Consider the following 20,713-nt stretch of genomic DNA (forward strand, 5'->3'; position numbering starts at 1 on the left):
CATAAAGCCACACAAAGAAGTAGCATGAAGACACCTGCAAGGCCATAGAAAGTCCCAGAGAGCCCTGATAAGGGTGCTCTGTGATTTCATGATCTCTCCACTTCTCTTTTACTCTTCTGCAGTGTCATATTCAGATCATTAGCTGTACTCTAAGCACATGAACTATTATCACAACATTGCAGCCAGCCAGCCCCAACCCATCTGTCTGGGTCAAATAGCCACCGAAAGAACTGCTCCTCTTCTGTTAGCGACACCAAAGGACCAGCCCCTGAAACATCTCTGTCCAATATTGGCTCTCAACACCACAGCTCGACTGGTTCTTCCCATTGGACCGCAGTGCAGATCGGAGTGATGAGCGACAGCCGGGGTCCATTTGGGTCAGTTCAGAAAAGTCCGTCATCAGAGCGCCGCTGGCACAGAAGTAGGCATCCTCCATGCTGCATTTGATAAGAGTTGGTGTCGTAGGCTATAACAATCTCGATTCTCATTAGACTCGCTTAGTCATTAATTCAGGAAATTAACACTACATTTGCGTCGTAATTCTCTTCAAAACTATTTCTCACTATCGCCAAACTCATTCATTTTATCCTCCTGCAATAGCTTCTTCATTCATTTGTTTGAATTACATTCTCATTATTATGCCAAATAAATAATACTTTTCACTTAAGTCATTGTCAGACAGTGCCCTTTTGAGCTGGGAATAGATAATCACTGTATCGAGACCCTATGCTTCAGATGATGAGACTGATCTACCATTAATTCATTAATTATTATCAAATAAGCATTAAAATAAAACAAAGATAAAATCTTCCAGATCTAATGAAGGTTGGTGCCCCTTTCTATACTAATGAGTGCAAACATTAAACACAAAGGTTTAATGACCTAATCCCCCTACAATGTATATAGACAGAGTTTTGATAACACTTTATCAATCTCCTATGGGGGAAACCTCAGAGCTTCCATCTGGCCACAGGTTCAGCTCTGTCAACACCAGGACCACTGGACACAGGAACGTTTTTTTTCCATGAGACTATCACTTTCCTCAACAACCCATCCTCCCTCCCACACTTGTCCTCTGACTGCCCAACATACATCATAGCCATAGCCATTAAGCAAAACTAGGCTCAGTCACTCTTTGGTAAACTCTGTGTATTTGAGAAAAAAATAGTCAAGTTGAATAATGTAGAGCAAAATCAAATGAGAGGAGTTCCCCTTACAAACGATGGGGATCAGTATTGGTCATTGGATTAGCACGGATCTCTGAGTCATGCTTTTGTTTGGGTGATGATTGGTCAGCTGAATGTGCTGCTGTCCCACTTCCTGACCAGAGTGAGTCTAGAGATCCACAGCCAATAAGAGAATATTCACAGAAATATTGGCAATTCTCAAAGGAGAGGAAAAAAAATGCCAGATTTGTTGTTGTTGTTGTGCTTTTTTGAGATCACTAATGGGGTCTTAAAAGTTCCTGAATCTAGTGAGAAAGTCAATAAAATGCTGACATTGTTGAGGTTATTTCTGAATTCAATGTAATATATTGCATGTGTTAAGGTCAGCATGTAACTCTGTTTTAGGCACCATGGCTGCTGGATTGAGGCCAGTGATTTTGCTGCTGTTGCTGCTGTGTTGTTGGCAACTGACCACAGCAAAAGAAGGAAAATCCACAAAGAAGGGAAAGAAAGGCAAGCAAGTCGTCTGTCCATCGTAAGTAAATATACTTTATTCTCCAAACGGACCCTTTCTCAATGTGTTGACATTATTATCAACATTATCCTCACAATTTGTCATCATTCTGCTACGCCACCATGTGACATTATTTAGATATTATTCTGTGAGTACCTTACATAAGCTATACCTTGTTCAATGACTGAGAGCAAGATAATTTCAAAACAGAAGAAAGATAATCAAAAGTGCTCTGCATCAGACATTGACTCTAAAATGGCTATGAACTCCAACATCAGTGAATAGTCCAAAAATTTCCGATATTTGTCACATTTACAAATGAATCACAAAATTTTTTCTACTGCTCCATTTTCACCCTGACAGATGTTTGACTGGGCTTTTGAGTGGTTAATTCTACTGTTCAAATAACCCTTTGTGGGGGATCTTTCTGGCCTAAAAAGCTATGATCTATTCCATATTTTAAATTTTTTAACCAATCGAAGACAGAGAGTATGAGTCAATGGCACCCTATCTGACCAGACCTGCATCTCCACTGGCTCCCCCTAGGGTTGTGTATTGTCCCCTCTCCTGTTCATTTTATAAACAAATATGTGTTGCAGCAGTAGAGCTGGCAGATACATTTTAAAGTATGCTGATGACACTGTAATCGTAAGCCTACTTCATGGTAACGAAGCAAGTCATGGCCCAATAGTACAGGAGTTCTCAGATTGGTGTGACAAGTCATTTCTGCAGATAAATGTCACAAAAACTAAATACATGCTCATTGAATTTCAGAAAACACACTCAGGTTCAGACGGCCACAGACATAAAGGGTCAGATTGTGGAGACTGTGGAAAATTACAAATTTCTTGGTACAATCATTGATAACAAGCTCACATTTGAGGCAAATTGTGAAGCTGTGTTTAAAAAAACTAATCAGCATCTGTACTGTCTGAGGAAACTGTCCTATCTTCACATCAATCAAAACTTATTGACTCTCTATTACCGTGCTTTTATTGAATCTGTTTTATCTTTTTGTCTGGTGTGCTGGTTTAGCAATTTGGCTCTTAAAAACAAGAAGTCCCTCAGCCAAATAGTTAGGTGGTCTAGTAGGCTGATAGGAGAGTCACAGCTTAACCCTGAAACACTCTATACCAGGCAGTTACAGAGGATAGCTGGTTCCATTCTGCAAGATGGCTCCCACCCAGTACAGTCCCATTGTTTTTCAAATGCTGTCCATCTGGAAATGTTACATTAAATTAATGTCCAGTAAAGCAACAAATGTTCATAATCAGTCCATATCTGTCCTTTGAATGGGTGAGGGATTGCTCACTACAAAAGCTAATGAGGTCTCTGAACAACCTGTCCCGAAGTGTTGTTGATCAAGTCCGATCGTTGAGACATTGGTGAGTCACCTGAATATGCCCCAAGAGGTTTTGCTGGAGTAGTGTCAGTCTGTTGTTTCTGTTGTGGTTGGACTCATGAGACTCACCCTGATGCTCTCTGTAGCAGGGGAACAGAGGGCCAGTCAGGGGCAGAAGCCTGTCTGGTGTCAGATGGTCCAGTTTACAACCCCAATTCCAAAAAAGCTGGCACAATGAGTAAATGTAAATAAAAACAGAATGCATCATGGAAATGTACTGTTTATGGACAACAGTTTTACAGTGTTTCTGAGCCCATTTAATAATATCCTTTATGCAATCATGTGTTTCACAAAGTGGTGAAACTTGCCTCCATCCTTGCTTGTGAATGACTAGACCTTTTCAGGATGCCCCTTCAAACACAACCATGATACTACAACCTATTACCAATGAACCTGTTTACCTGTGGAATGTTCCAAACAAATGATTTTGGAGAATTTCACAGCTTTCCCAGTGTTTTGTTGTCCCTGTCAACTTGTTTGAAATATCAAGAGTGGGACTCCACTGACAAGGTCTTTAGTGTGATGAGCCATGTCGTGTGTCTTGTCATTGGCAATGAACCTGGAGCTGTAACTGCTCAACTCTTCCTGAAAGTGTCTCCAGTGTTCTCTGCATTATCTAGAGATCATCTGAGAAGGCAGAATGGACACCAAGTGTAGTGACAATTTTCCTATAAAATAAAATTGCCACTTAGGTGACAGGAGCTGTCTCGTAATTTTGACACGTATCCACCGTCCACAATATAAAACAACTTTCAGTACTCACGGATCCGTTCTTAGCGTTCCTTTATTTTCTCATTTGTTTCACAATTTCCATTATTAATGCGGATCCATGACAACAAAAGGTCCAAAGGTGTAATTCATTATCAAACAATTAAACGGTCAAAAAACATTTACCATGATGCTCTTCTTCACCTTCAAGGAACAAAAGGGCCAACCATACCACCTGTGCGCCCGGCCATATATAACTGGATACTCCACCCATAACCAAATATTACTAAGATAAATTCAAACTAAGAGACAAAATAAATAATTTTCTATCCTTAATATTCGCAACATAATGCAATTCAAAATTTACTGTCTACTTAAATTAGATTAAACTCATTTTCACCATAAACTGAACTTATAAAGACCATTATAAAAATGGCTTCTACACCAAGAGAAGTGGAAAATGCAAGAAGGTGAGTGGGTGTCAAGGGAGAGACAGCAGTTGAGACAGGTGTCTGAGAAAAACACTGCAGAGTGTTGGAGATGGAAACACCCAATAAACATGATAGGCAGTCTTAAACTATAGTGCAGACTTAAGAGCAGAATCCAGTGTCATTACACCATATTCCTAACAATGCAGCTGATGATGTCGCTCAATTCCAGCGATGAAGCATCTGATTTTTCTCCATCTTTAACATTTTGTCCATATGTGAGAGCCACTAGCAGGCTAATTTCAGCAGCAAATACTGGGAGAGCCTCACCAGGTAGGTGAGGGCATGCATTGACATAACTTTAAGATATAGACAGATAAGCAGTCAGTCCAACAGCTGTCAGCTTTTCTTTCACTGCAGTATAGTCAGATTTTGTTATGTTAGGTAGACTATCCTAGTAACTAAAAGCAGCATCCCCCAGGTGTATGGTAGCAATTTCACCAAACTGTCTCCATAATAATTATTTTAGTTCAATTCAATTTTATATGTATTGCACCAAAACTCAACAGAAGTTGTCTCAGGACATTTTTTACATATTGAGAAGGTCAGAACCATACTCTTAATCTTCACAGACCCAACAGTTCTCCCATGAGCAAGTGCATGGTGACTATTGTGCGGAAAAACTTCCTTTTAACAGGCAGGAACATCAAGCAGAAGCAGGAAGGGAGAGAGGGAGAGGAGGAGAGAGATGGAGAGTGAGATCTGATTGGATTGATGCGGTCCAATCCCCGGACACAGAAGCTGGCTTCTTGGGACAGGTGTTGGATAATGCCTTGTCTGGAGACTCCATAGTCCTGCTGGGGACTTCAACGCTCATGTAGGCAATGACAGCGTCACCTGGAGGGGCATGATTGGGAGGAATGGCGTGCCTGATCTGAACCTGAGCCGGGTTCAGGTGTTGGACTTCTGTGCGAGTTGTAGTTTGTCACAAACCAACACCATGTTAAACATAAGGATGGTCCATCGATGCACTTGGCACCAGGACATCCTAGGTCGTAGGTCAATGATCAACTTTATAGTCATATAGTTTGAACTGCGGCCACATGTTATGGATATTTGGGTGAAGAGAAGAGCAGAGTTGTCAACTGAGCAATGCTGCTGATGTTAACTGAGATGATCTCAGCAAACTCTGTGAAAAAGATAAAACATGGGAAAATTCACCTGCATTACATTAAATGAGCTCTGTAAGACTATTGTAACTCTTATTATATAGCCTCCCTTCAGTATTAATCATCTAATACAAGACTGGTCCAGTCTTGTATTAGATGATTAATACTGACGTCGTACATTGCTAACTCTTTTGTTCAGTATTCACTTTCAAGAACACTGTGATCATCTGTTGGTGGTTTACTGGAGGTTCCCAGGAACAGCCAAAGGAAAATTGGGAATGCAGCACTTGTCAATTACACCTCCAAGGTCTGGAACACACTACCTATAGATATCAGGGAAGCCAGCTCACTAAATATTTTTAAAAGAAAGCTTAAAATTTATCTCTTCCTTGTAGCTTTAAGAAGCTATGACTTTCCTGATAGAGGCATGAAACTGTTGCATTAGACTTCTTTTAAAATGTTGTATTTCACTTGATTTCATGCATTCTATATACTCTATTTTTAACTTAATTTTATTACTACTATTCAGTGGTATTTATTTTCCATCATATTTTGCATTTATTTTATATGCCTGGATGATATAATTTTCAAAAACAATGACATCTCTCAGTTTCAATATTTGATATGTTGTCTAAAATATGGGGTTTCAGTGATTTGCAAATCATTATATTCTGTTTCTATTTACATTCTACGCAGTGTCCCAACTTTTTTGGAAATGGGCCTGAAAACCTTCTCCTGTGCTGAAGGTGTAAACATTAGCACTCCCCTGGTGGTCCAAGCTCCCAGTCTGAGCACACCCTGCTGATAAAATATGATAGCATAAGACAGGAGTTTTTTGATCCCACACCAGGGAAATTTAGTCATTACAGCCAGCAAGTATTACAAAGCACAGTGGCATAAAGAGGTCAAAATGAAAATATACAAGTATGCAAGGTACAGAATACAAAAAAAACAACTATGTTTATATACATTTGTAAAGATTATAAAAAAAAATACTAAATGCCAAAGAATCCTACTGCCATAAACAGTACTGTTGCTTGTAGTATTATGACCTGTATTGCATTGCACTTGAGAAATACTATTGCACCTGAGAAAATACTATTTCACTTGAGAAATACTAGGTCTATGTATATGCACAACATATGCAGTTTATAAAAATACAGTTGTCAATATGGATAATAAATATTGTTATTGCACAGTTGAAAGAAATATACAACTGAGAAATTGCACCACGTGAAATGGATAAATGTGAGCATATATTAGCATTGATAACAGCAGTGCCAAAAGTGGGTTTATGATGTAGACTTGAGAAAGACAGCATCAACACAGTGCTAAATTACATGATGCTGGAGTCTGACAGATGTAGGAATGAAGGACCTGCAGTAGCGTTCTCTCTAACAGACTGGATGCAGCAGTCTCTTACTAAAGGCTCCTACTGTCTCATGCAGGGGATGGGATAGGTTGTCCATGATCAATGTCAGCTTGGCTAACATCCTCCTCTCATCCACCTCCTCGATGGTGTCCAGAGGGCAGCCCACGTCAGAGGACCTCTCACTGCATGGCTAACTGAGTTTACTAGCTAATAGCAGCTACAGTTGGACATATTTACTTGTCTCAGTGGGGCCCAGCATAAATAGTCACTATTTCCAAGCTAAGTCATTGTAACTGGGAGTATACCGGTTAACGTACACATTCCGAACTTAACAAAACACTGTATTTCTTAATAAAGCATTCTAAAGAAGCATATGAAATATTAACATGAGCGACGCAGGCTCTTTTGAATGAGGGCTTATCGTCACGGCAACCACCCCACACTACTACCACAACACTGGCAGATGAAAACAGCTAACTTGCTAACGACATACAAACAATATAGTCTCTCGAAAAACACATTCAAGTGTCACTTACAGCCTAAAACAGTAGTAGTAGTACTACTATTAATGGTAGTATTAGAAGTAGCGTGTGTCTATTTTGTCAGTTCTTTCAGTCCATTAAAAAGTGTAAGACTGAGATTCCACAGGAAAAAAAGCCCTGACCCATTGCCATACAAGTTACTTCCTTTTTGTCTTATCTGTTCCTGTTATATTGGCACTGTAATAATATTAATAATAATTATAATCAGCTTTGTCTTCATGAACTTTGTGACACCAAAGAAAATAAAGACACACATTAGAAGCATTAAAGTACCACATAAAGTTCTCTCACTCACTGGAGTTCTATTTCCCCACATGGGTTGTCATGATGCACTAATGATACAGGATGATAATCACCAAAACTCCCATAAAAAAAGTCTGTTATCTAAATGGTTGCATTTGGGTGTCTGTAAAGTTGATTAGTTACAACCCTGATTCCAAAAAAGGCGAGGCACTGTGTAAAACACAAATAAAACAGAATGTGGTCTTTTGCTAATCCTTACTGACATATACTCAATTGAAAATAGTAAAAAGACAATATATTTAAAGGTACCATATTATGAAGCTTTTTCAATAAGTTGCATAGGTCTATGATTTCCATAAAACATGTTTTTGAAGCTGTTTGCTGGAAATAACTTTTAGGAAAAGATTCTCACCTCCTTCCATTTTCCTCTGTCAGTCCCTTTCAGAATGCACTGTTTCTGGTGTCTGCAGCTTTAAATGCAAAAGAGCTGCTGCCCCACCCCAAAACTGTTACCGTGGTAACAGGGAGAGCTTAGACTCTAACAAAGCACAATCCGTGTGAAAGCAGCGGACATGGCGGCAATGAACAGACCGAGTGCTTTAGTGGTTGGACTGTGCATGTTCGAACCTGAATCGGATCCTGAAGGGAGGGGAGGCTCCTATGGAACCTCAGAGAATTCAGCAGGATGCTTCTAAATGCTTAGTCAAAAAATGTCTTTCTATTTTTTTCCTCTTAAATACGAGTGCCCCTTGTACAGGGGGCAAACTGTAGCTGTGTCCCAATTCAGGGGCTGCATCCTTCGGAGGATGGATTTGAAGGCCGATTACGTCATAACGTTGCGTGAAGGCTGTCCTAATTCGTCCAAATTTGAAGGATCCTCCAAATGCAGCCAACAAATGCGTCCTCCTTTTCCCTGTATTTGGAGGATGCGTCGCTACTATCCTTCGCGGCCTCCCATATCCCAAGATGCTTTGCGCACCGATTGTTTTTTTTTTAATAATGGCGACCTGTTGATATGAGGAGCTCAGTTAACAGTTAGCCTTATTTAAACCCTTCACTTACAAATGTTACAAGCTCGCATGTCAACTATTATCTTATTTTGGGTGAATACTCGATTCTGATTGGCTGCAGGGTGTCCGTTAAAAAGTGTTGTAGGACACCTATAAAAAAGTTCCGGTCAAAGAGCCTGATTGTTCTAAATTATTGCGCTGGCTCAAACGCTAGTTGGTAACCATGGCAACAGAAACTCAGAACATACGTTATTTCACAGTTTATTTATCACAACGGCAAGACAGTAGACAACATGAGTGATTTTATAGTTTCCTTTAACCACATTTAATGGTCAGAGTGAATGGTGGATAATATTTCTTGCAATAAAAATGATTTAGGAAACTATCTGTGGACTTTGAGTCTTTGAAATAAAATTTGGCATCATCCTCTGGACACACACAAGCGGTAAGAGGTGCACTTGCCCTCTGAAATGATACTTTGTATCACGTAACATAACGTTAAGCAATCATGTCACTTCCCTCCACTGATTAGGCCTAATATTACAGTTGCGCCGACCGAGCTGCAGGTTCTGTGGCCAGAGCCGGTTACCTTGGCAACGCGTCACAACAAGCGATATTAAATAGTCCACTCAGCCGCCTCTTGTTAAAAACTTACGATTTTAACGGTTAAAAAAACAACATTAATGTATTAATAATTGATTTAATATTTATTTCTTTCGTAAGTGACCATGGTAAAAGCGGGATAATGGCCTTTGAGGTGTCCACTATCAGAAATGAATGGACGACGCGGAGGCGTGAACCGTCCAACGAGAAGCTGTGAGGATATTCACATCAGGTGCATTTGTAAGTTGTATAATAGGCTACATTTCGCGCCTCTTACAAGCGATAGGAGCTGTACAGGCGCATCTCTGCGCCCTGTACGTGTGTTTTTCCCGGGTTAGGAGGGAAGAAGTTATGACGTCGTGACGCAATCAGGAAATGCTCCGAAGGCTAGACCGTCCCATTTAGCGATAGTTGATGCGGCCGACGGAGGATCCTCCGAAGGACCCAGCCTCCGGAGACCGCATAGGCTGGGTCCTCCGAAGGATGCAGCCGCTGAATTGGGACACAGCTTGAGATGCCTGCAGTTCAGATGGTCAATGCTAGGAAGCACCAATCCTAACTTGTAGCATTGCAGAATGACGGGGAGAAACTCAGCTAAAAGCCTATACCAAGCATTGCCACCCAAACGAAACATAATTCATAGCCCAAGAAATTATATGGGCATGTAACGAAAACACGACAATAGTGTATGCCCATTTTAGCGTGTCTACCGATTTCACCACATCACGCAAACCACACAAGTCTGGTATCATATGAAAGCAGACAGTCGAAGGTCCTCATTGTTTACATAAATGAGGGGGTTTCTGGAGTCGGGGAGCGCTCTTCATGCGATATATTGTCTCTGGGGTTACTTCCTTCTGGATCGTCATTGGTGTTTCTATGGTGAACTTGGGTGCTGCACCTCAAATCTCTTGACTCTGATGACCGGCACCTCTATCAACTAGTCAAATTCGACCACTGGGTTGTTGAAACATTGGCCGGTCTAACTGCGCTGTTGGTTTCAGCGCTCTGTCTCATTTACACATGAATGGGCAGAGTGCACACAGAGGACACTGCTAAACAGCACTACTGGCCATTCACCTCAGGCTGGGAAAAAGTAGCTAGCAAGATTTGAATGTGCTAGAGCACACACATTCAAATCTAAAACGTGGGTGCTATTATTGGTTGCAAATAATGGTATACAAGGTTTCTTATTTCTTTAGCTTTATACATACATGAATTGTCAATTTTTTTATTTGTTTGTATCAGTGCACATGTGGAAAGTGTGCAACAATGCAGTCAGAGCCTACACTTATGATCGCAGTGTATGATTGCGGATAACTGTTTGCCCTAAATGTGTTCTCACTGCAGAATGCATGCAACATTTACAGGGCTGAATACAGCTATGGGGGATAGAGCAGTGAGTTTTATCTACAATAACCTACTTAACTTCAATGTTCATACACCATAATAAACTAAAAATGGTCAACCAATGCCGCAAATTCAAATCATATTTTTTCTTGAACATAACAAGTTTTTCCTAAGCAAATACTGTATATTACACATGAAATATTTAACAGATATACAATAAAAATTTATTGACTGCAGTCATGAATATTTGTACATGGAAATACAGTACAAGTGAAGGATTCACTGAATCCAAATTAGAAAAATGTGAATACAGATGTTGACAATTTAGAACCTGTTCACTAACATAACATTCTTAGTCGTTACAGGCATTTAGCTTAAAGGAGTTTTGTGAGCTGGTGCTGGGGTTTCCTTGGGCAAAATATATAGGATAAGATATAGCAGTCTCAACCATGCACTTGTTTTGCCCTGGGCTATGCTAACATATGCCAGTATAGAAAACATTTCCAAATGCATTATTTTCACAAATTCCCGAAGCTTAGACCCGGCAGGGCGTCTGTGTATGTATCACTTTACCAACTGGGATGCTGGGTTTGCATGTGGAGACCATGCTGATTGCTAAGTAGAAGCTAGCACTTAGCGTTAGCTTGTGCTATATGGCAAAACATACGCTACAACACGCAAGAGTTCGCACAAATCTACAAAAGAAACACACACCTAATTATTTGTATACTTGGATGTCCCTCCTCTGCAGGTATTCCACACAAAGTTGGAAGTGACCCCTCCTTTAGAGAAAGTCAACTTCATTGATTTTTGTAAAGATATTATATTCTGAACTTGATGCCAGCAACACCTTTCAAACAAATTTGGACAGGGACAACAAGATACTGGAAAGTTGTGGAACTCTCAAAAACCATCTGTTTGGATCATTCCACAGGGAAACAGGTTCATTGGTAAGAAGTAATACTATCATGACTGGGTATGAAAGGGGTGTCCTCCAAAGGCTCAGCCAATCACAAGCAAGGATGGGGTGAGGTTAACCACTTTGTGAAACACCTGATTGTATACAGGATATTACGACATGGGTTCCAGAACACTTTGCAAAACAGTAAACACAGTTTGTTTGCAAATAACTTCATTCTGTCTTTATCAGTGTTGACACAGTGTCCAAACTTTTGGAATCAGGGTTGTACATGCAGCCTAGTTTTTTAACCACAATGTGTGTATTCAAGCCTTGTGGCTGTTTCTGTTTGAAGAAAACAGATCTTGTCTTCATTCCATTGTTTCTTTTGGAAAGTGTTCGTTGATTAATGAAGACATACTACGCTGCAGTTCTTTTCCTCTTTGTGATGAGGCCAATCATGCTGCTCCAGGCCTAGACTGCCTGCGGAATTCAATCATAAACTGAGCTGCTCTCTCCTGTTTCCCTTTATATCTGTATGCATTCATATCAATTAATGCATGTTACTAACTTAGCTTCTTCCCATCCTTGAGCTGATTCATCTCACAGGTTCGCATGGGTCGTGGTTGCACCTATTGGTGTGGTCCTACTTGACGTCCACTATTGCTGATTATTATTATTTTTTATACATTTGTTTGTATTGTAAGCATATACCATCATAAATTCACATATGCAGATACGAACATACAGATGCTATCAAATACTTTCATATTATTCGTCATACTTTTATTATTGCGTGCCTGTGAATGGCTCCAGCTCCATCAAGTTCGCACACGACACCACGGTGATAGGACTGATTAACAACAACAATGAGTCAGCCTACAGGGATGAGGTTCAGCAGCTGGCGATGTGGTGTGCTGACAACAACCTGACCCGCAACACCAAGACCAAGGAGCTTATCATGGACTACAAGAAAACTAAAGGCTGCAGTCACACACCCATTCACATCGACAGGACTAGGTTGAATGTGTTTCCAGCCTCACGTTCCTGGGTGTCCACATCTCTGAGGACCTCTCCTGGATGCTCAACTCTTCCACCCTGATAAAGATGGCTCAGCAGTGTTTCTACCTCCTGAGGAAACTGAGGAAAGTTAACCTGGCTTGTCAAATCCTAGTCAACTTCTACTGCTGCACCATCAAGAGCACCCTGACCAACTGCATCTCAGTATGGTACGGCTGCTGCACAGCCTCTGAGCGGAAGGCCCTGCAACGAGTGGTGAAAACTGCCCAGTACATCGCCAGTGCCCAGCTAACTGCCACCGAGGACCAGGAGGTGGTGGGGCAGGGTCAGTGTCAATGGGAGGGTGGTGGAGGTTGGAGGGGGGGTTGCTGGTGGACAGAGTTTAGCAGGGTAACAGCTCTGGGGAAGAAGCTGTTCCTGTGCCTGCTGGTGTGGAAATGGAGGCTCCTGAACCTCCTACCAGATGGTAGGGGGGCAATGGTGCATCGGTAGAAGTTGACTAGAATTTGATGAGCCAGGTTGACTTTCCTCAGTCTCCTCAGGGAGTAGAGGCGCTGTTGAGCCTTCTTTATCAGGGTGGAGGAGTTAAGGGTCCAGGAGAGGTCCTCAGAGATGTGGATGCCCAGGAACTTGAAGCTGGAGACACGTTCAACCTCATGAGGATGTGACTGCAGCCTTTGGTTTTCCTGTAGTCCACGATAAGCTTCTTGGTCTTCTTGATGTTGAGGGTGAGGTTGTTGTTGGTGCACCACATCACCAGCTGCTGAATCTCATCCCTGTGGCTGACTCGTTGTTGTTGATCAGGCCCATCACTACGGTGTCATCTGCAAACTTGATGATGGAGTTGGAGCCATGCACGGGCACGCAGTCGTGGGTAAAGAGGGAGTAGAGGAGAGGGCTCAGCACACAGCCCTGTGGGATGCCGGTGTTCAGGGTCAGGGTGGCGGAGGTGTGGTTGTCTAACCTCAGGAAGTCAGGAAGTCCAGGGTCCAGTTGCAGAGGGAGGTGCTGATGCCAAGGTCACTGAGTTTGTTGACCAGCTTGGAGGGGATAACTGTGTTGAATGCTGAGCTGAAGTCAATGAACAGTATCCTGACGTAGGTGTTGTTGTTGTCCAGGTGCATCAGGGTGGAGTGCAGTGCCGTGGAGATGGCATCCTTCATCGACCTGTTTGGTCGGTAGGCAAACTGATGGGGGTCCAGTGTGGGGGGAAGACAGCATTTGAGGTGGGCCAAGACCACCCTCTCGAAGCAACTGGTGATGATAGGGGTGAGTGCGATGGGGTAGAAGTCATTGGGGCCCACCGCAGCTGGCTGCTTCAGTTCCAGCACAATGGTGGTGGTCTTGAGGCACGTGGGGACTGCTGCCTCGGCCATTGACAGATTGAAGTTGTCAGTGAAGACTCCAGCCAGCTGTTCTGCACAGGCCTTCAGCACGTGGCCGGGTATGCCGTCAGGGCCAGCAGCCTCACAGACGTTCACCCTACTGAGTACAGAACGCACGTCGTAGGTGGACAGCATCATCTGGGTGATGAGCAGGCTTGTTGTTTGTTGTCCCTGTCGAAGCGAGCATATAACTTGTTGAGCTCGTCAGGGAGGGAGGCACTGCCGGTTGGTCGGGCTGTCTTTTTTGGCTGATACCCTGCCACGTGCGGCGGGGGTCGGCGTTGTTGTGGAAGTGCTCTTCAATCCATAGCTTGTGAGCATGTTTAGCTTCTGTGATGCCCCTCTTCAGGTTAGCTCTGGATGGAGCAGCATACAGTTCTTTCATTGCTAGTTTAGCATTAGCATTCAGGAGGATATAAGCTGCAGTTATCACACTGGATGTGAACTCTCTAGGCAAAAAAGGCCTGCATTTGGTCATCAGATATTCCAGATTAGCAGAACAGTGGCTTTTCCTCTGTAGTCCTTACACTTCTGTTTCACCTTACTTAAATCATCACAGTACAATATATATATATATATATATATATATATACATATATATATATATATGCTGAAGTATCCTTGGGCACGATACTGAACCCCAGAACTGCCTCCGATGCTGTACCATCAGTGTGTGTATGTACGTCGCCTTGGATAAAAACATCTGCCAAATGAATTGTAATTGTAATTGTCCATGTATCTCTGACACACATATGCTTATTGATGTGATATATAAACCAGCATATACTAATATAATATACCTCATCAGCCTGCATTAATATGTTAAAACTTGCTAATGAGTGACATTTCTCCTGGGAGTTGCACATATGCAGCACTGATCAGGCAGGGAGTACTGCTCGGTTGTCTTTCACAAATCAATCTGTGTGGTACAGTAATGTCCAGGCTTTGTAGTTTTTCAAATTATCTGGCTAAGTAGGCAAGTGTTCTACAGAAAATATGTCTGTCAACCCTAAAATGTAAAACTGACAATAAAAACCATCAGTGTAAACCTGCCTGGACTGGCAAGTATTTGTTTATTTTACTCCCATCTCCAAACAGCAAACCAATGTGTTTAATTTGCAAGTTTTAAATAGGCTGCTGAAAATGTCCGGACAGTCTACCTTTCCTGGTTTCAAAATCTGCCTTAATTGAATGTGTAATTATATAGCCCTGCACTAGAACTTAATAATTATAGACCGTTCTGTATTATCTTTATATCTAATCTAATAATAATTTATTCTTGTCTTTGCACAAAGGTCAATCTGCATATGTAATTTTTATTGATTTAACAGAGGCTTTTGATTTGGATGAATATAGCATATATTCTTGATCTATTTTATGATTCATTCATTTATATGCAAATGGCACAATTAGTTGTATATACAAATCTGATAAATTCAAAAGCTAAAATTCAAAGCTCTCTGCAATCAGAATTTTCTTTGGTTCAAAAAAGTTGTTTTAAGTAACAATCATATTAAACAAGCAGAAGTCTTGTAGTTTGATGTTTGATACAATGTATAATCTTTGTTATTTAAATAATTCGGACATTGGATTGATTGTTTTACTCTCCAAGCAAGAAAAGCTTTTACTTCCCATTATTGATTATGGTGATATTATACCAGAACACCTCTGAAACACATTTTCATCCTTTAAAAATAGTTGTCGATGATGTTTGTAGATTCACCCTGAAGTGCCCTTTGCATATGTCATTGTTACATGTACAATACGTTTAACTGGTTACCATCTCACTCTCGGACACATTTTCATTGGCTGCTCGTTGTTTTCAAATGCATTCTCTTTGACTATCCTTTACAATTAAAACACCTTTTAGATCCAATCAGATGATTATTTCCACATAGACATACTCAACAGTCTTACTATTGTGGCCAAAATTTTAAAGTAAAAATGTTACGTTTTAGCAGAGTTTACGAGATCCAAAATATGGTGCTCAAACAGAAGAGACAGGAGGCGGAAGAAAGTTTAACAATTTAATGAATCATAAGAAATATTATTATTATTAGAGTTCAATGTAGCTGAGTCTTGAGTTGAGACAGGTCCAAGTTCTTCAGTGAGAGCAGATTGGCAGGGCATGGGCGACAACAAGTGAGGAGTTGGCACCGGCGCACAGGAAAAGCAAGTCAGGAATGCAGGCAGCAGGCGAGGCAAGAATTACTGACAAGGTACTTAGCGATTCTTCTGGTTTGGTCGTTACCATGCAGAAGGGAGACGATTTGATGAATACTGGTTGATACCCTGATCCTCATAGACCCAGTTTACACTTAGGGAAAACACATATGTTTTCATGCGGTTTGGCCTCTTGTTTACACGCTTGTTTACAGTTTTTTTTTTCACAGAAAACGATCATTTTTTAAAATTCCAGCCAAAGTGGAGATTTCTGAAAATGGCGGTTATGTGTTGGCATGTAAACAGGGTTAAACAGCGTTTTAGGTTCGGAAACGTCACAACATGCGACTGAAAATACTTAACGTCATGTGAGCGACCTATGTTTACACTCGTGCCCATAGGTTTGGCATAGTTATGATGGCGCTCGACGGCACATTTATCTGGGTTCATGTAAACGACAACATTTTGGCAACAATGTTGCACTGTTAAATTTTTGAGCGTAAAATCACAGTAAATTACTGGCCAAATTTCGCATGACTTTCACAGTAATCTTCACAGTTATTTATTGCTAAATATCCTCACAGGAACTACTTGTAACTTCACAGCCGTAATGTTACAGGAATTCTTTGTGAAATTACAACTTTATACTGTAGTTTTACAGCTGCAAGACCCGAGTAATTCCTGTGATATTACAGTATGCATTTGTGGAATTACAGCACCTAGTTGTTTATACATTACAACAATGGCCTGTACTTTTACACTTTCACTGTGAAAGTAATGCAATCACTGTTAAATTTTTGAGTGTAAAATCACAGTAAATTACTGGCCAAATTTTCCATGACTTTCACAGTAATCTTCAGTTATTTATTGCTAAATATCCTCACACTAACTACTTGTAACTTCACAGCCGTTACAGGAATTCTTTGTGAAATTACAACATTCTACTGTAGTTTTACAACTGCAAGATAAGTGATACTACAGTAATTTCTTGTTAGCTTACAACTTTATCCTGTAGTTTTACAGCTGCTAGACCCAAGTAATTCCTGTGATATTACAGTATGCATTTGTGGAATTACAGCACCTAGTTGTTTATACAACAATGGCCTGTACTTTTACACTTTCACTGTGAAAGTAATGCAACAAACAAAAGACACAAGCTTGTTTTGTTTTTTTTTTCAAACTTTGAGCCATAACTCAAAACATAAATAAAACGTGATGAAGTGATGTTTTTTGTGTGTGTGTGTGTGAGGGAGACTGTGGGAAATGCACGGTCTGTCTGTCTGTCTGTGTGCATCTATGTAGACCATTCCAGACCTGCCAACCTTGTTGAAATATTACCACAAGTACCACTTGTGTTGTGCGGCTTTTTTTTCACAGATTTTTGCAACTCCATTGCTTTGCATGCAGTAATTTCCCCATTCACTGGCTGGAAATCGGTTGCCAAAAAAAACAATAAAACCTATATTTTGATTACAATACCTTTAATAAAGAAAACATAGACATTTTGTACTCTGTAATTACATTATTTAGCTATTTCTTAACATAAATATCCAAACCCATCAACAGAAAACCAAAAAATGCTATTTCCTAAGCCATGTATATACTGTATCATGACAGCCTTTCAATAGAACACAGAAACACTTTCAAAACATAAAAATGCTGTTAACAAACCAAGGTAACTATATTATTTACATTTTTTTTTATTCTGTTGACCTTGACCCTGATGCCCTTTTAACTACAATTTTTGCATCAGTCATCACTCCTTCCTGGAGTGGAACTTGCTTTGGACTGTTTTGCCTCATAGGTTGCTGACTTTGCCTTCTTTAATAGAGTATCACTGAAACCCTCCATGTGACAGATGGTCCCTTTTGCAGCCATGCTCACCTTTCTTGTCACCAAAGCACTGATCATGTCAGTGTTCAATACTTATTTAATTAAAAATTATTTTAATATGTATTTAATTAAAATGGTAATAATTTTTTTTAGTATATTGCAATAGGTGTTTTTGTTTTCAAGAATGTAATAATTAAATTGGCTTACAGCACATATGCACACATCACCAGGGCTAATTTATATATTACCTGCAGCTCCCTGGTGGCTTATGTCCACATCATAATTGCACACTGTGCAAAATGCATGATGAGGAACTTTAGAGGCTACATGTTTAAACTGTATACATAATCACATTCCTCCTTATATGCAGGGGCCTGTTGCACAAAACTAGGATAAGGGATTAAGCCAGGATATGTTGGTTATCCTGGTTCAACTTATCCATGATCCGGTTGCAAAAAAGCAGGATAGTGGAAAGTGGGATATGTTATGGGATAAGTTACCATGGAGATTTATTCTGTGGAGCTACCCTGCTCCAGACCAGGCTAAGTTCCAAGACCTATTTAATCTTATCCCTTATCTCAGTCAGCAGTCATCACAAATGGAAACCAATAGTTATTCCACTGCCCACTACACATTGTTATCACATTCAACTAGATCCACTGTCATTATTTAAACATTAACACAAAACATAAGCATCACTAATTTCAATTTTACTTGATTTCATTAATTTCAATCATTGCAGATAAATGATGATTTTAGATGATGTTGCCATCATTAGATAGACAGTTTCCCATAGACTATATATAAAATACACATCCAATATAAATGTAAATACACATCAAAGAGTAACATGACATTCCTTTATTGAATAAGGATACATCAAAGCATCAGTTCCTTTCAAAACTGAAGTCACACAGTGACTCTACAAGATAGAAAGGTGACTCTACACTTTCAAAGGTCTGTATATAATACACCGCACATGTCTGCACACTGAAATAAATGCAGGACAAATCCGTACACAACAAATGAACAGACAAATGAATGGATGCAGTATCCTCCCTGCAAGCTTGTATACACACGGTATACTGCACAAACATAAGAGGCCAAATCAATCTAAATTTAAAAAAAAAAAAAAAAACACAAATTCCTCTGCCAATGCAGGACATATTTAACTGAAATTTAAAGCATGCATGTTAACTAAAATAATTTAACACATATTGGTCCCCGCCCAGCTGACCACTATCGTCATCAGTGAAGATGGCAGGATTGTCCCAGTCCATGTGTGATGGCACTCTGGGGGTCCTCTCCTTCCTCAGGCAGGCCACATTGTGGAGGACAGCACAGGCTGATGTCACATGCCCTCAAAGGGCTGACCTGTAAAGCCTGGTTTATGCTTACGCCGTCGACGCAGACCCCTACACGGACCCTACGCCATAGCCTGACGTGCACCTCCAAAATATCCTGACTACGCGTCGCGTCGACGCGTCATGACGTGAACGTCGAGGACTGTGATTGGTCCGCTCAGAAAGTATTTTCCGGTTCAGTCGCAGCCCTATGGTTGCAGCACAACAACACCGTCATTTTCAAAGTTTCTGTGGTGAGAGCTACAAGAAAAAATGGACCAAGCCGAAGAAAGAATTATCGAGGAGGTACACAAGTACGACCACCTCTACAACTGACCGGAAGAAAACCAAGGAATCCGACAAGAGCCCCCGAAACCATACAAAGACACAGCCACACCCCCCTAGCGGCTTGGCGGTGAATTGCGGAGCAACGCGTTCCCTCGAAGCAGAACTATGAATGCTCAGTGACGGCGTCGGGTGTACGCCGTAGGTACGGCGTCGCCGCGACGCAGAAGCATAAACCAGGCTTAAGTCATGAAGACAATGAAAGTGTGCCTTCAGGAGGTCAAAGGTCATTTCAGTCCTTGCCCGTGTCTTGGCATGGGCATGATTGTAGGCCTGCTATGCTTCCTGGGGGTCTGTGTACGGTGTCAGGAGAAAAGGCTGGCAGGCATACCCCCTGTCCCCCAGCAAGACACCAGAGAATTCAACTGTCAATACAAAATCTCATCATACAACCTCATAAATAGTGACATTCTTGACACAGCTATGATGTAAAAAATGGTTATTGTGCATTCTTAAGTATTAGTCAGGGCACTTACCATTCTGCAAGATGTTCCTGTATTAAATCTTGACTTGCTGCCATGTCTGTTTTGGCCCAGTCATGTTATATGTATGTGTGTGTGTATGTATGTATGTATATATATATATATATATATATATATATATATATATATATATATGTATATATATATATATACATACATCAAAATGCACGTAAAATATGCGCGTTTGTGCACATCACAACGTGCGCAAAGTTTGTCCTAACTTACCTTGTAGTTTCTCGTACGTTAATATTTTGGGTGATAGGCAGGAACCCTACCCTAACCCTTCTGTGTTGTGGTTTAACCTGAGGTGTTTCACAAGGTTTGTTGTGTTGCCACAACTCCTTACTGTTTTTCCACAGATATCGCAAACCGCGCCTTGGCTGTCTGTGGAGCTGAAATAACTCCACACATGACCGTGTTTCCGCTGAGCCATAGTGTCTACAGCCGGAGACTGAATGAGTGAGTGACTGACTGACTGAGCAGTGTGCCGCTGCGCTTCCACATTACGCACTTACCCAGGCGGAAGAAAATGTAGTTTCACGTGTCATTTAGACAAAATCTCAATAGTTTAGTTACTTTCCACTGTGCTTCTGTTAATGATATACATTACCTCAAATGACTGAAGTATCAAAAGTATCGATATTTTGATTTGAGAATCGATTTTAGAGCATACAGATCTGGTATCGGAGGTATCGATATTTCAGTATCGATCCGCACATCACTATTGCGCAGAAGGG

The 20,713-nt window shown here is 40.9% G+C and overlaps 1 protein-coding gene across 2 annotated transcripts in view; it reads left to right on the forward strand.

Annotated features, from left to right (window-relative positions):
* Positions 1 to 20,713, forward strand: part of LOC143319931 (glycine receptor subunit beta-like) — a 143,592-nt gene that overhangs the window by 49,226 nt on the left and 73,653 nt on the right. For both annotated transcript variants that reach the window (XM_076729214.1, XM_076729215.1), the window contains exon 2: positions 1,572 to 1,701. In XM_076729214.1, the coding sequence (XP_076585329.1) occupies positions 1,577 to 1,701 (125 nt within the window). In that variant the 5' untranslated portion in view covers positions 1,572 to 1,576. The remainder of the gene's footprint in view (positions 1 to 1,571; positions 1,702 to 20,713) is intronic.

The sequence above is a fragment of the Chaetodon auriga genome, chromosome 4, assembly GCF_051107435.1.
Source record: "Chaetodon auriga isolate fChaAug3 chromosome 4, fChaAug3.hap1, whole genome shotgun sequence".
NCBI lineage: Eukaryota > Metazoa > Chordata > Actinopteri > Chaetodontiformes > Chaetodontidae > Chaetodon > Chaetodon auriga.